This window comes from Podarcis muralis, chromosome 6 (genome assembly GCF_964188315.1).
Source record: "Podarcis muralis chromosome 6, rPodMur119.hap1.1, whole genome shotgun sequence".
NCBI classification, from domain to species: domain Eukaryota; kingdom Metazoa; phylum Chordata; class Lepidosauria; order Squamata; family Lacertidae; genus Podarcis; species Podarcis muralis.
In genome coordinates this window covers 1,642,255-1,658,600 of record NC_135660.1, presented here as the reverse complement: position 1 = coordinate 1,658,600, position 16,346 = coordinate 1,642,255, and the positions used below count along the sequence as shown (strand labels likewise).

At 51.9% G+C, this 16,346-nt stretch overlaps 1 protein-coding gene across 3 annotated transcripts in view; it reads left to right on the top strand.

Annotated features, from left to right (window-relative positions):
- The first annotated feature begins 2,213 nt into the window (after nucleotides 1-2,213).
- CCDC50 (coiled-coil domain containing 50) overlaps nucleotides 2,214-16,346 on the top strand; it is a 48,372-nt gene continuing 34,239 nt past the window's right edge. The window contains exon 1 of one of the 3 annotated variants that reach the window (XM_077929596.1): nucleotides 2,214-2,726. In XM_077929596.1, coding sequence (XP_077785722.1) covers nucleotides 2,678-2,726 — 49 coding nt within the window. In that variant the 5' untranslated portion in view covers nucleotides 2,214-2,677. The remainder of the gene's footprint in view (nucleotides 2,727-16,346) is intronic. The other 2 variants (XM_028731821.2, XM_077929597.1) reach the window with 2 other exon arrangements.

Sequence of the window (16,346 nt, the reverse complement as noted above, 5' to 3'; positions counted from 1 at the left end):
GAGAGTGGTCTTGTGTTCGAATTCTGCTTGCAGGTTTTTTTGGGGGGGCATCTGGTTGGCCCCTGTGAGAACAGGGTGCTGGACTAGGCAGGCCATGTTCTTCACTCCTCTCTTTTGCTGTTTCCTCCTCAGGGGCTGTTCCTCCGGGTTCTCAACCTGTGGGTCCCCAGATGTTGTTGGACTACAACTCCCATCATCCCTGAGCTCTGGCCTTGCTAGCTAGGGGTGATGGGCGTTGTAGTCCAGCAACATCTGGGGAGCCACAGGTGCAGAAAGGCTGCGAGTTTAAGGGCTCCAGGACAGGGAGAAGACGCCTTTCGGCAGGAAGGTGTCAGGTTGTGTGAAACAGCCCCGCATTTTTAGTTCCGTCGCAGCCCAGGGCTATTATAAGGCTAGCAAGTTGTGGCCAAGGCAGGCCGGCCAACCTGCCATCCCAGCTCCTTAAGAACAGTCCCAGAAGCCACAAAAATCCTCCTCCTGTCATTTGGCAAACCACCTAATCATGCCCTTGGCTTGGCTTATTACGGGGTTACCAGGATGGCAGAGGCTGCGATGAAGAAGACTCCTGGACGCAGGGAGTTGAGCTCTGTTTCCCAATGCTCTCTTCACATACGGCTCCAAGTTTTTCCCAAGGTGGGATTTTGAAGTTGGGGAACACCTCTGGGAAGGAGGGCATTTCCACGACTCTGCGGAACTCCCTGCCACAGGAGGCAGTGAGGACCGCCAACTTGGAGGGCCTTAATTAAAAGAGGACAATCAGTCAGAGGCAGCGATGCTTTTGAGTCCCAGTTGCTGGAAATCACAGGACCCCTCCTGCATTCTCCTCTCTCTCTCTTTGATAAATTTATTTGCGTTTTCAAATTAAATTTTTACAATCACATACTCAACATACATCATAAAAGCAAGATTCCAAAGAAGAAACTTGACATGAGCCAACAGTGTGACGCGGCAGCTAAAAAAGCCAATGCAATTCTGGACTGCAGCAATAGGAGTATAGCATCTAGATCAAGGGAAGTAATAGTGCCACTGTATTCTGCTCTGGTCAGACCTCACCTGGAGTACTGTGTCCAGTTCTGGGCACCACAGTTCAAGAAGGACACTGACAAACTGGAACGTGTCCAGAGGAGGGCAACCAAAATGGTCAAAGGCCTGGAAAGGATGCCTTATGAGGAACGGCTAAGGGAGCTGGGCATGTTTAGCCTGGAGAAGAGGAGGTTAAGGGGTGATATGATAGCCATGTTCAAATATATAAAAGGATGTCACATAGAGGAGGGAGAAAGGTTGTTTTCTGCTGCTCCAGAGAAGCGGACACGGAGCAATGGATCCAAACTACAAGAAAGAAGATTCCACCTAAACATTAGGAAGAACTTCCTGACAGTAAGAGCTGTTTGACAGTGGAATTTGCTGCCAAGGAGTGTGGTGGAGTCTCCTTCTTTGGAGGTCTTTAAGCAGAGGCTTGGCAACCATATGTCAGGAGTGCTCTGATGGTGTTTCCTGCTTGGCAGGGGGTTGGACTCGATGGCCCTTGTGGTCTCTTCCAACTCTATGATTCTATGATTCTATGAATCTCCTGGACTTTCCTCCTTCACTTTCTGGGTCCTATTGTTAATCATTTCCTCCTGCATCTTTTATAAAAAATCTTTTACATTTCCATTATGTCCAAAATTCACCATTCAACTCCCAAGCGTTATTCCAATCCTACTAATGATTTTAACTGTTTACAATGATTTTTAAAATAAAATAAATGTTGGTCACGCGTGCCCCCTGATACTGCAGTGGGGGGGGGGGTGCTGAGCCCCCACAACCAAAATTTTATGGGTGCTCAGGCACCCAGAACCCCCTATAGATGGCGCCCCTGCCACTGGGGCATCTAGTTGGCCATTGTGGGAACAGGATGCTGGGCATGGGCATAATGTTGGGAGGGGGGCAGAACCTCAGTGAGTTATTTTTAATGATTTATTGGATACCACCCCCCCCCCCCCATAAAAGGATCTCAGGTGATTATTGTGAAACAGGTGGGCCCCTTTTGATGGGAGATGGAAGGAAAAGTCCCTCGACCAGGGATCAGGTTGCAAATCTTGCGGCGCGCACTGAAGCGGCTGAGAAAGCGCACGGGCGGTTTTGGTGCCAACCCCCCCCCCCCGCAATAATGGAAGCTCTCGAAACTACACTTCCCAGCATTCCGCGGGGGAGGGCTGAGCAGGAGGAGGCGGAGAGAGGGAAAGTGGCGCTGCCCACTTTCGGGTTCAAGCGCTGCTATTTTCTTTCTTTTTTTTGCAAGCTTTGCAGCGGAGCCGAGGAGACCCAAAGGCCCGCGGAGGGTGCGCTTTTACGCGCGGGCGCACGGGCTGCTCGCTGCCCCCGAAGCTCCTGGGTGGAGAGAGGAAGAGGAGGAGGAGGCCACGATTCCCGCCGCCGGGCTTCCCCCGGGCTTGCTCGGGAGTAAGCCGCCCCTTCCCGAGGGCGGGCAGGGCGCGAGCGGGGGCGCGCAGGACACCTCCCCACCCCAGGGAAGGAAAAACAGCTCCGGCGTCTTGCAGCCGGGGGATCGGGACCTCCGGCTTGCGCAGCGAGGCGGCGGGGGGCTCGGCTCCTTCCCCGGCGGGGGCGGCGGCCAGAGCAGCTGGCGGGGGGGGGGCGCCGGGAAAAGGATCCGCCACAGTCGCCCGAAGCCAACATGGCTGAGATCAGCATCGACCAGTCCAAGCTGCCGGGAGTCAAGGAAGGTAGGCGGGGAAGAAGGGGCGGGGGGTCGTGGGGGGGGGGAGGGAGACCCTTTTGCGAGGCGGGGGGGGAGAGGGAGAGGAGAGCCCTTTGCCAGACACTGGGAATTGGGGGGGGGGGTTCCGAGGGAAGGAAGGAGACCCCCTGGCAAGACTTGGGGAGGGGGCGGTGGGGAGAAGGGAGACCCTTTTGCGAGACGGGGTGGGAGAGAGACTCTTTTGCAAGAGGACGGGGGGGGTCGAAGGAAGGAAGGAGACCCTTTTGAATACTTGGGGAGGGGGCGGTGGGGAGGAAGGGAGACCCTTTTGCGAGACTGGGGCGGGGGGAAAGAGAGAGGAGACCCCTTTGCCAGACACCGGGAATTGGGGGGGTGTCCGACGGAAGGAAGGAGATCCCTTTGCAAGACTGGGGGGGCGGCGTTGGGGAGAAAGGAGACCCTTTGAGACCCTCGAAGATGGGGAGGGAGGGAGATCCCGTTGCCAGACACCGAGAATTGGGGGGGGGGGGGGTTCGAGGGAAGGAAGGAGACCCCCTTGCCAGACTTGGGGAGGGGTCGTTGGGGGGGAAGGGAGATCCTTTTGCGAGATGGGGGGGGGGCGTGAGAGGGAGACTTTTGCAAGACACCGGAGGGGGTGCGTCGAGGGACGGAAGGACACCCCTTTGCAAGACTGGGGGAGGGGGCGGCGTTGGGGAGAAGGGAGACCCTTTTGCGACCCTCGAAGATGGGGGGGGGGAGGAAGGGAGACCCCTTGGCAAGACTCGGTGGGGTGGGGGCGATGGGGAGGGAGGGAGGAGACCCCTTTGCGAGACTCTTTGGGGGGCGTTTCTTTTGGGGGGGGGGTGGCCGAGAATACCTCCACCCCCCGCCGTCGCCTGCGTCGCGAAGGTGCCTTTGGGTGGTCTCCGCTGCGCCCCCTTTTCGGAGTCTGGGGGGGAATCTAATCCTTTCTCCCTTCTGCGGAGGAGGGGCTGGGGGGTTTCTACCGCCGGTGGGTCTCTATGCCGGATGCCCCCCCCCCCCGTGGCACTCGTTGAGCAGAAGGCCTGGAGGGCCGGATCCGGGTCTGCTTGGCACCGCGCCCCCTTGCGATGGGGAACACGGGGAGCCCCTTTCAGACGTGCCACGGATCTCCCGGGCAGTTGGAGACCCGGGAAGCTGTCACCGATTCGGACCTCTCTAGTCCTGCTCTGGCCGGCAGCAGCTGCTCTCTCCGGAGCTTCCCCCACCCCAGCCCTGGTCCCTCAAATAAAACCAGATTCTAGTCCTCATGAATCTGGGCAAAAGGTTGATCCATATAGGAAGCTGTTTTCCCTTGGCTGCCCTTGGGGCATTGAACCCGGTACCTCCTTCTGCATGCCAAGCAGCTGCTGTAACCGCTGAGCTGCAGTCCAGGGTGTGTCTGGGGCAAAGGGCAGAAGGCCCCGCTGACCCCCTGACCCCCCAAGCTGCTACCTTTCTTGGTGCAGGGATTTTTCTGCGTTCGTTTCTGCCCTTAAGGTCCACTTCCTTTGTGTGTCGGGGCAGAAGGGAAGAGACCTTCCCCTCCACTCCAGACAAAAGAATTGTAGAATTAGAAGGGATCTACAAGGTCCTCCAGTCCACCCCCCTGCAGAGGGTGCACCTTTTAAAACTGGGCTTGGCCTCAGACTCTCTCCCCCCCTATTGTTTATTGCATTTATATCCCAGTCTCTTTCCTCCAAGGAGTTCATAGTGACATAATAATAATAATAATAATAATAATAATAATAATAATAAATCTCTCCTGCCTCATTAAATTGCTCCACAACAACCCTGTGAGGTAGGTCAGGCTGAGAGACGGTGACAGGCCTGAGCTTCATGGCCAAGTGGGGATTTGAACCCTGGTCCTGGTCCAACGCTCTAACCACTACACCACACTCTGGCTCTATAAGTACTTGATTTTTTTAAAAAACAAACTTGTGGGAGGGGTGGATCTCCCAAATTAAGTGTAGCACATTTTTATTGATAAAAACGTAGCTGACTAACCTTTCAGATCTTGCAGCTGTGCTTTTATATTTTATCATTTGTATTTTCTGTGTTATCCTCTTTTTATTGTGAGCTGCCTCTTCGCTTTGGGTTGGGAAATAGGGTTTAAATGCAGGGTGTGTTGTTGTTTTTAAGGTGTGTGGCTTTTTTCTATCACAGAATCATAAAATAGTAGGGCTGGCAGGGATCCCCAGGGGTCATCCATCCCACCCCCTGCAAAACAGGAAATGTTGGAGCCTATCTCCTGGCCCATTCCTACTTCCGGCATGGGAGCAAAGAAAGGCTTTTCTACTCTTCCAAATACTCTGGGATGGGATGCGTGTTATTCTTCATTATTATCATTTATTGAATTCATATACCGCCCTGTACCTGGAGGCAGGGGTCACTAACACGGTACTTGTGGTCGCACTGCCTCAGCCCAGTAGACCCGAAGGAGCGTCTCCACCCCCATTGTTCAGCCTGTACACTGAGGTCCAGGGCCGAGGGCCTTCTGGCGGTTCCCTTGTGGTTGTTGTTTAGTCGTTTAGTCGTGTCCGTCTCTTCTTGCCCCCCTGGACCAGAGCATGCCAGGCACTCCTGTCTTCCACTGCCTCCCGCAGTTTGATCAAACTCATGTTCGTAGCTTTGAGAACACTGTCCCACCATCTCATCCTCTGTCGTCCCCTTCTCCTTGTGCCCTCCATCTTTCCGAACATCAGGGTCTTTTCCAGGGAGTCTTCTCTTCTCATGAGGTGGCCAAAGTCTTGGAGCCTCAGCTTCAGGATCTGTCCTTCCAGTGAGCACTCAGGGCTGATTTCCTTCAGAATGGAGAGGTTGGATCTTCTTGCAGTCCATGGGACTCTCAAGAGTCTTCTCCAGCACCATAATTCAAAAGCATCAATTCTTCGGCAATCAGCCTTCTTTACGGTCCAGCTCTCACTGGATCTTAAACAAGGGAGAAAGGCCTTCCATCGCCTACAGACGATGTTTGGACTCGCAGCTGTCCATGTAGGCACAGGTCAATTCTGTGTCCAGGGCAGCTGTCTACCAGCTCCATCTGGTACGCAGGATGAGGCCCTCCCTGCCCACGGACTGTCTGGCCAGAGTGGTGCACGCTCTGGTTATCTCCTGCTTGGACTACTGCAATGCACTCTATGTGGGGCTACCTTTGAAGGTGACCCGGAAACTACAACTAATCCAAAATGTGGCTGCTAGACTGGTGACTGGGAGCGGCCGCCAAGACCATATAACACCGGTCTTGAAAGACCTGCATTGGCTCCCAGTACGTTTCTGAGCACAATTCAAAGTGTTGGTGCTGACCTTGAAAGCCCTAAACGGCCTCGGCCCAGTAGACCTGAAGGAGCATCTCCACCCCCATTGTTCTGCCCGGACACTGAGATCCAGTGCCGAGGGCCTTCTGGCGCTTCCCTCACTGCAAGAAGCAAAGCTACAGGGAACCAGGCAGAGGGACCTTCTCAGTGGTGGCGCCCACCCTGTGGAACGCCCTCCTACCAGATGTCAAGGAAATAAACAACTACCTGACATTTAGAAGACATCTGAAGGCAGCCCTGTTTAGGGAAGCTTTTAATGTGTGACATTTTAATGTATTTTTAATCTTTGTTGGAAGCCGCCCAGAGTGGCTGGGGAAACCCAGCCAGATGGGCGGGGTACAAATGATAAATTATTATTATTATTATGCCCCCCCCCAGTGCCCACAGATCCTTTGACCCACAACCCCCTTTTACACCCTGCTTGGTCAAGAAATAAGGGTCGTTATTTTTTCTCCCTTGAACAGGAACATAGGACTAAAGGAGGAAGCTGGAAAAACGGCCCCCTTTTCAGGTCCATGTGCTTTCCAAGGCGCAGGTTCTGCCTGGATCTCTTGGGAAAGAGAAGCGTTTGTGTTCTCTCTGCGCCTCTTTCTCTGGGTGGGGGAGCTGATCCCGTGGAGGGGTTGGGGAAGGATCCAGGGGAGTGGCGCTCGCAGCCGGTGCTCCAAAACCCAGAGGTGCCCACAGCCCCCCAGGTTGCCCATTCCTGTTGCAAGGAAGCATATACCTAGGTTGGTCGCTCTGCTGTGCCGGAGCTTAGTGTTAGAAATTAGCCTGGCGCCAGGCGCGTTTTGCTACTGGCATGGGTCCAACTGCGACTATGGCGAGATACCTGGGCACCAGGTTGGCGACCACAGTTTAAAAAACCTCTGCCTTCGATCATAGTTGATACCATTTCCATTTCCACTGTGTGTCTCAGCTTCTTGCACACTGGGACAAGTGAATCGTTGCAAGAGCAAGCTGCAGTTAGGCAATGAGATCGTAGGATCGTGGAATCGCAGAATTTTAGCATTGGAAAAAGACACCCCCCCCGGGTCATCTAGTCCAACCCTCTAGCAAACAGACGTTCCGTTGTGGCGACTGTGACTTGGATTTAAGGCTCCATTTGGTACCTAGCTTATGTATTTGAGTTTCTAACATGGCTCAGAAATGAGCTCTGCTGAGTTGCCTTGGCTTTACTCCCAGGTAAACGTGGGACGCAGGTGGCGCTGTGGGTAAAAGCCTCAGCGCCTAGGGCTTGCCGATCGTAAAGGTCGGCGGTTTGAATCCCCGCGGCGGGGTGCGCTCCTGTTGCTCGGTCCCAGCGCCTGCCAACCTAGCAGTTCGAAAGCACCCCCGGGTGCAAGTAGATAAATAGGGACCGCTTACCAGTGGGAAGGTAAACGGCATTCCGTGTGCTGCGCTGGCTCGCCAGAGCAGCGATGTCACACTGGCCACGTGACCCAGAAGTGTCTCCGGACAGCGCTGGCCCCTGGCCTCTTGAGTGAGATGGGCGCACAACCCCAGAGTCTGTCAAGACTGGCCCGTACGGGCAGGGGTACCTTTACCTTTTTAAACGTGGAAAGGATTGCAGCCTTTACCAAATCAGGCTCAAATCATGATCTGAGAGGTACATTTTCTCTCTCTCTTGCACGTGGCACTATTATTTCAGTTTGTGCGAATTGGTGAAATGAACTGCTTTCTTGGTGATCACTATAGAAACGAATGTGCATTGATGAGTTCCGGTTAATTGCTTTGGAGTTCAAGGCTGGGGCAGGGTGTCTGGCATAAATCGTGTTGGGACAGGAGAAATGGACTCGACCCTTTTGTGGGTGACGAGGGCTGAATTTGTGGCGGACGTTGCGGAGAGTTTTCAAATGTGAAATGTTTGTTTCCTGCCACACAAAGGGGTAGGTCTGAGTTTTCCGTCCGGCAGACGCTGCTGCGGCTCAATCCTTGATGTGACTCACTGTCACGTGGATCGGGCCAGTGGCCCAAACATCTGGTCCAGCTCTTGCAGATGCCCCTAAGGGAAATCCACAATCAGGATTCGAACACAACTCTCCAGCACCTGGCATTCAGAAGCATTGCTGCCTGCAACCCTGGAGGCAGAGCCATCCTCTTTTAAAGCCTCCCAAGTTAGTGGCTATCACTGCCTCCTGTGGGAGGGAGTTCCACAGATCAACGAAATTTGCCCGGTGCATTTTGCACTTGCCTATGGGCCACTTGCGACCAAGTGAAGATGCCCACCTGCCTGGGTGGATGCACCTGATGTTTCCATGGATCTGGACTCTTTGCACACACTAGCAACACATCCTACTTTTGAGTGGCAATTTGAAAGATGGAAGTTGGTGGGGATGGGAAGTTAAATTCCTCAGGGGAGCTCATTTTCAGTTAACAACATGCCTAGTTTTAATAATAATAATAATAATAATAATAATAATAATAATAATAATAATAATAATAATAATAATTGGCCTCACAATGTGTTTTGCTTTCATGCACCTTCCTTTGGCCAAATAAATAAAAATAATGGCGTTCATAGAATTTTAATGTTACTTGGAAGGGACCCCCAGAGTCATCTAGTCCAACCCGCTGCAATGCAGGAATCTCAGCCCAAGCAGCCATGACAGGGGGCCACCCAAAGCCTCCAAGGAGGGAGAATTCACAGCCTCCAGAGGGAGACCGTTGGCTAGGTTCCAATGCAGCTGGTGTCACCCCGGAGCAGGGTCCAAAACAGTGAGCAGCGACTTAAGACGTTCCTGGTTGAAATACCACATCCCCCTGAGCACATCTGGTGGCCGTAAAGGCAAGTCAGTCTCAGGTCTCCACCCCTCCCGCCACGGCCACAATATGGCGACAACCCCGCTGGCCTGCATTGCAGGGTTGTTGTGGATGAATGGGAAGGTGGCCTTTAAATGCCTTGAGCCCTCTGCAGGTTTCCGTACAGTGGTACCTTGGGATGCGAACGGGATCCGTTCCGGAGCCCCGTTCGCATCCTGAATAGAACGTAAGACGCGTCTGCGTGGGTCACTGCTTTCGCGCACGTGCGTGATATCATTTTGACCACCTGCTCATGCATGAGTGGCGAAACCTGGAAGTAACGTGCTCCGTTACTTCCGGGTCGCCGCGGAGCGCAACCCGAGAATACTTATCCTGAGGCATATTTATCCCGAGGTATGACTGTATTATTATGTTCACCTGTTTGTAATACAGTGGACACAAGGGTTGTGAACGTGATCTGTGTGGGATGCACGTTCACAACCCGCAGTGGCGCGGGTTGCGATTCAGCGCTTCTGGGCATGCGTAAAGTGCGATTTAGCCCGTTCTTTGGTGACTGGGAGTGGCCGCCAAGACCACATAACACCGGTCTTGAAAGACCTGCGTTGGCTCCCAGGACATTTCCGAGCACAATTCAAAGTTTTGGTGCTGACCTTGAAAGCCCTAAATGGCCTTGGTCCAGTATACCTGAAGGAGCGTCTCCACCGCCATCATTCAGCCCGGACGCTGAGGTCCAGCGCAAAGGGCCTTCTGGCGGTTCCCTCCCTGCGAGAAGCAAAGCTACAGGGAACCAGGCAGAGGGCCTTCTTGGTGGTGGCACCCGCCCTGTGGAACGCCCTCCCATCAGATGTCAAGGAAATAAACAACTACCTGACATTTAGAAGACATCTGAAGGCAGCCCTGTTTAGGGAAGTCTTTAATGTTTGATGTTTTATTGTGCTTTTAATCTTTGTTGGAAGCCGCCCAGAGTGGCTAGGGAAACCCAGCCAGATGGGCGGGGTACAAATAATAACTTATTATTATTATTATTAAGTTAGAGGCAGCAATGCTTCTCAAAACCAGTTGCAGGGAAGGAGAGGGCTCTTGTGTTCGAATCCTGCAAATGCAGAATGCTGTACTAGGTGGGCCATTGGCCTGATCCAGCAGGCTTTCCTTGCTCCCTGGGAACAGAATTGCAACCTTCATTTTGCTTGCGGACCAAGAGAGGATTAGGCCTTTTGTTTGCCATTTTCCTTTTCCCAGCCAGACTTGAAGCCTCCGGATTTTCTTTTCAGGAGGGGAGGGCCCTTGCCTATTATCCTCCGGGGCTTCTCTTTCAAAGCCCTGCTGTTGTCTGCCCTGAAAGCGGGGAGGGGGCTTGCGCAGAGGGACCCCTGGGACTCCCACCGAGAGCACACAGAGCTCAGGCTGCTCCTTGATCTTAACCTCCTGCGCATCACAAGCCTGCCTTGCTACAAAGAACCGCGCACTCCCTTTCATGCTGCAAGAGAGATGTCTTCTCCCTGTTGCTGAGCTGTGGGGAAAGCGCCAAGGGGTGGGGTCAGGGTCGGGTTGCTTTTGAAGGTGGGGAGGGGGGGGACAGAGGCAGGCTGGATTTCCCCACTGCTGGGGGGGCGGCGGCTTGGATTTTCCCCTGCACAGAAATGGCATTTGAGGTGCCCATATGTGAAAACTGAGGTGTGTTATGGGAAGCATCTTAGTGGAGATCTTTTTTTAAACAGGAGAAGGGATAGGGTTAGGCACGCTTGGGAATACAGCCATACCTCGGGTTACAGCCGCTTCAGTCGTGTTTTTTTCGGGTTGCAGAAGTACCAGAATGGGTTACTTCCGGGTTTCGGCGGCCGCGCATGTGCAGAAGCGCTAAATCATGCTTTGTGCATGCGCAGAAGGACCGAATCGCAACCCGTGCATGCGCAAACACGGGTTGCGAACACTGCGGGTTGTGAATGTGCATCCTGCACAGATCACATTCACAACCCGAGTGTCTACTGTATCTGTGTGCAAATCGTAGGTTGGCATTCGATGGTCGCGACCATTGCACACGGAGAAAACTTTTTGGCGGGTTTGGAGAAAAGGGCAAGTGAGAGGCAGCCCATGATAGAAGCTTACAAAACATGGGTAGGCAACCTAAAGCCCGGGGGCTGGATCTGGCCCAGTTGCCTTCTCAATCCGGCCCGTGGATGGTCCTGGAATCAGTGTGTTTTTACTTGAGTAGAATGTGTCCTTTTTATTTTAAATGCATCTCTGGGTTATTTGTGGGGCACAGCAATTCGTTCATTATTTTTCTAAAATATAATCTGGCCCCCCACAAGGTCTGAGGGACAGTGGACCGGCCCCCTGCTGAAAAAGTTTGCTGACCCCTCTTATAAAATAATGTGTGGCATGCAATAAGTGGACAGACAGATAAAAGTTTTTCCTCCCTCTGACCTGACACTGGCACTTGTGGATATTCGATTGACGCTGAATATTGGCATATTCAGGACAAGCAAAAGAAAGCCCTTCTTTACGCAGCACATTGTTAAACTGTGGAACTCCCTGCTGCAGGAGGCAGCCATGGGCTCCAAGCTAGAGGGTTTTTGAAGGAGGCTTAGACAGATCCACAGAGCAGGGGGCTTTCGATGGCTACTGTGGCTCTTGCTCTGGCTCCACAGTCAAGAGGCTGCAATGCTTCCGAAGTCCAGCTGCTGGAAACTAAGGAGTCTTGTGTTCGAATCCTGATTGCAGTTTTGCCCCCGGCATCTGCTTGATTGCTGCAAGAACAGGATGCTAGACCAGAGGGGTCATTGGCTCTTTTTTATAATAATTCTTATTGCATTTTCAGTTTTATCATAACCACAATTTCCATACATAAATCAATAAACTCAAACATCGCTCCATCCGGGCGTCAACCTCCTCCCGCCCCTCTTTCTGACTTCCGTACGTATTTTCTTTATTCTTCGCATTTCTATAACCACTTTTTTACCTTCTCTCTTATTTTTATATTTCCCCTTATTAAATGTAAATCAGTTCCTTCTATTCTCATGACAAAACATTTCAACTCAAAGCTGCAAACGTTTTCAGATGTTTACAATGTTCTTTCATATATAGTGTGAATTTGCTCCAGTTCTTTTGAAATGCTGATTCCGGATCTTCCCCGTCAGCTTTGCAAACTCTACATATTCCAGATCCAGAAGGCCCTTAATATGTTCTTATTTTAAGGTTGAATGTCCCCAATGGGGGAAAATGCAAGAGCAATTCAGAATTCCCTGTATTTCAACATTCAGCTCAGAAAGAGAGTAGATCTCTCTCTCTCTCTCTCTCTCTCTCTCTCTCTCTCACACACACACACACACACACAGCGTGGAGCTCTAGAAACTCCCTTTCTCCTCCCGCCAGAACACCTTCCCAGATCTCCCTTAGTTATTTACCCAGCCACTCCCAGCAGCAGAAGTGCCTTATTGGCGAAACTGCCTTTGCAATTGCAAGAGGAAGGGAGAGCAAACCTGGAAAGGGCACTTTCCCTCGACGGAGGTTTGCATGCAGGTGGTGCTTCTGCAATTTTCAGCAGCTGTGCGAATGGGTGCATGGGCTGCCTGGCCAGCTGGCCTGCTGCTGACTCCCTTCTTTGCTTCCTCTCGAACCCGCTTCCTGCTCAAAAGCACCTGCGGTAAAACTCAAGACAGGCCGACAGCTCACCAAGTGCCCAGAAGCTGGCTAGGGCTGCTTTGAAAAGTGGTGGTTCTGGGCTCCCACAAAGCAGCTGCTTTTTGCAGTTTAGTGATGGTCAGCCGTCTCAGGATCAACACGGTGCCCTCCAGGGGCTTCCCATTCGGCGCTGATGGGAATTGTAGTCTGAAGTATTTATAGGGCACCAGCTTGACAGTGTCTGCCCTTGCATTTTGCAGCTTGGGCAAAGGAGGAGGACAAACTGGAACGTGTCCAGAGGAGGGCAACCAAAATGGTCAAAGGCCTGGAAAGGATGCCTTATGAGGAACGGCTAAGGGAGCTGGCCATGTTTAGCCTGGAGAAGAGGAGGTTAAGGGGTGATATGATAGCCATGTTCAAATATATAAAAGGATGTCACATAGAGGAGGGAGAAAGGTTGTTTTCTGCTGCTCCAGAGAAGCGGACACGGAGCAATGGATCCCAACTACAAGAAAGAAGATTCCACCTAAACATTAGGAAGAACTTCCTGACAGTAAGAGCTGTTTGACAGTGGAATTTGCTGCCAAGGAGTGTGGTGGAGTCTCCTTCTTTGGAGGTCTTTAAGCAGAGGCTTGACAACCATATGTCAGGAGTGCTCTGATGGTGTTTCCTGCTTGGCAGGGGGTTGGACTCGATGGCCCTTGGGGTCTATTCCAACTCTATGATTCTGTGATTCTATGATTCTAAGTGAACCTCAGCTGGAATTGTGACCAAAGTTTCTCCTCAATTGGAGCAAGTTTGGGGGGTTCTCTGCAGCAAGATGGCTCTCAAAGTTTTGCTCCTTCCTGAATTCTTGGCCCTGGTTCGAGCCGGGGTCTTTGCATTTCTGATGGTCCAGCCTTGCTGTAACCAGTGGTTCCCAGAGTGGGTGGTACCACCCCCCTGGGGAGGGCAGTGGGGTTACCTGGGAGGGTGCGAAGAGGCAGGGGGCAGCAAGGGGCCGCTGGAGGTGCAAATGGCTTAGCAGACCTAGTAAAACCGTTACCGCTGGATCAAGTTTGTCGGTTTTGTTGAATTAAACTAAATGGCTTGAATTGGACTTTGAGTAGATGTGCCATGAATTGTTACTGTTCTGAATTATATTGCGTTATTACTTTCCTTAGGGTTGCGGGTGGCACTGTGGATTAAACCACAGCCTCTTGGACTTGCCAATCAGAAGGTCGGCGGTTCAAATCCCCACGACGGGGTGAGCTCCTGTTGCTCGGTCCCTGCTCCTGCCAACCTAGCAGTTCGAAAGCACCTCAAAGTGCAAGTAGATAAATAGGTACCACTCTGGTGGGTTTCCATGTGCTGCTCTGGTTCGCCAGAAGCGGCTTAGTCATGCTGGCCACATGACCCAGAAGCTGTACGCCGGCTCCCTCGGCCAATAAAGCGAGATGAGCGCCGCAACCCCAGAGTCGGTCACGACTGGACCTAATGCTCAGGGGTCCCTTTACCTTTTATTACTTTCCTTAGTAGGTTGTGCAAACCGCTATTTTGAATTGTGCTTTTTATAGGATCAAGGGGGCTGATTTTTTGAACTTACGGAAAACTCTTTTCCAGATTAACAACTGCCTTGTGCCATTTTTATGGGGCTGGGGGGAAGTGACTGGCTCAGGTGTTTTCATGGATCGAAATTATGTATTTTGCAAAATTTATGCACTAGTTGATTGTGGGGGGGGGACAGTTTACAGAAAGATAAAAGGAAGAAAAATATATCGAGAGAGATTTTCATCAGCGGTTTGAAACGTAACAGTTTAAATGCTAAATCCACACCAACTTTCTAAGAACCTGGTTTTTAGCAGGCGCGAAGAGAGTACCGTGAATGCAGGTATCAAGGGGCAGGGAGTTCCAAAGTGCACAAAAAACAGCCGAGTTCCTACAAACCGAGACGATGCATGAAAGCTCTGCAAATCTGCAAGGGGAAAAGGCAGCGCAACTTGGGCTGTGGGTCTGGCCTTGTTGGGGACGGAGAGGGCTGCATCTGTTGACATGCCAAGAGCCATTCAATCGGAGCGTGGAGAGCGGGGCACTGTCGCCAGGGCAACCTGCACGCGCCAGCCGCTGCCAATCCTGGCCGATTCTCCGTGGCGCGGCGCCAGCCCTCCTTCCCTGCCTTTGGGTAAAGGTCACCTGAGTCATTCCTAATGGGGCTGCTTTTGCCTTCGGTTGGGTTATTGTTGTGTTTGCTCGTTCTTCTTTGCCGTCCTTTGGCTGCGAGGTCCGTGACGTGTGCCAGAGGACGAAGGCCTCCTTTGTCCAGGCTCTGGAAGATGGCATGGGTTGGGATCGCCGGGGAGGGGGGGCAGGGAAAGCAAGTTGCCCACCCCCCAGCCGTTTGCAAGCTTGCATTCCCGTTCCCTCTTTGCTTCACGCTTCCCCACCCGCAAAGGATTGCAAAACCTTGGAAGACCTTTAATCTCCATTATCTGGACGGCTGGTATTTGAGGCTTTGGCAAACCGCCCTTCTTGGAAAGGGATCTTGTGCGCTGAAAGTATCTATACAGGGTTGGATTTAGGTTTGATGAGGCCCTAAGCTCCTGATGGTAATGGGGCCCTTTCTATGTCCAGCTGCCCTTTGTCAACAACAAATTGTCCCTGTTTTTGGTGTTGCATATATGTTATAAATATGTAGGGACGCGGGTGGCGCTATGGGTTAAACCACAGAGCCTAGGACTTGCCGATCAGAAGATCGGCGGTTCGAATCCCCGGGACGGGGTGAGCTCCCGTTGCTCGGTCCCTGCTCCTGCCAACCTAGCAGTTCAAAAGCACGTCAAAGTGCAAGTAGATAAATAGATACCGCTCTGGCGGGAAGGTAAACGGCATTTCCGTGCGCTGCTCTGGTTCGCCAGAAGCGGCTTGGTCATGCTGGCCACATGAGCCAGAAGCTGGACGCCAGCTCCCTTGGCCAATAAAGCGAGATGAGCGCCGCAACCCCAGAGTTGGCCACAACTGGACCTAATGGTCAGAGGTCCCTTTACATTTATATGCTATATGGTCACTTATGGAACTAATAGGTATCTAAAGCCATTTGCACATAACAAAATATGTATTTTTTCAAAGTAACTGTTGAACCGAAATACGATTAAGAAGTAAATACCAGTCCATGCAGAATGGAGGCACCCTATATATAGAAAGGAGCAAACCAGGGATATTTGAGGGAGCAGGCTAGCAGGCGGGGCCCATGACTTATATCATAGGAGCCTACACAACACAAAACACTGTTGCTGTACATAGGTTTTATTTTATTTGTTTTTTATCTTATATTTTGGAAATGTACATCCAGGTTTTGTTTTTTCCTTTTTGGGGGAGCCACCAAGAGAGTGGGGCCCTAAGCTGGAGCTTGTTTAGCTTATACGTAAATCCGGCACTGTATCTATATGGCGTGGTTTTATTTCTCGTACAAATATTGCGGCACATGGGAGCTCAGTTTCCTGCATGGCAGAGGGTTAGACTAGATGGCCCCTGCGGAACCCCTTCCAACTCTGCTATTCTTTGGCAGAGCAGTACTGAACCCGAGGCTTTTCCGCAAACAGAGCTCACCCTGAACTTCTTTTTTCCACCCCATTCTCTTTGCTCCCGATTGTTCTCAGCCAGCTGAGGATTTAACGGCTAGCTCTCTCCCGAAGCCCAAAAAGAGGCCCCTAAACAACTCAAGGATGTTCCCGGCCACTCCTTTAAAAAAATGCTATTGATTTTTCAACAGGCAGGAGAAAAAGAGGCCAGAAAAGGCCAATCTCTAGGCAGACTGTCCCTGGGTCAAGGGACTCCGTTTCTCAATATTCCTTCTTTTAAGTTCTCAAAGCTCTTCACCCGGCTCAAGGTTGTCATCTGAACTGGCCAGATGTTTACCTGAGAATCAATCGCAGTCAGCCCATCCTTTG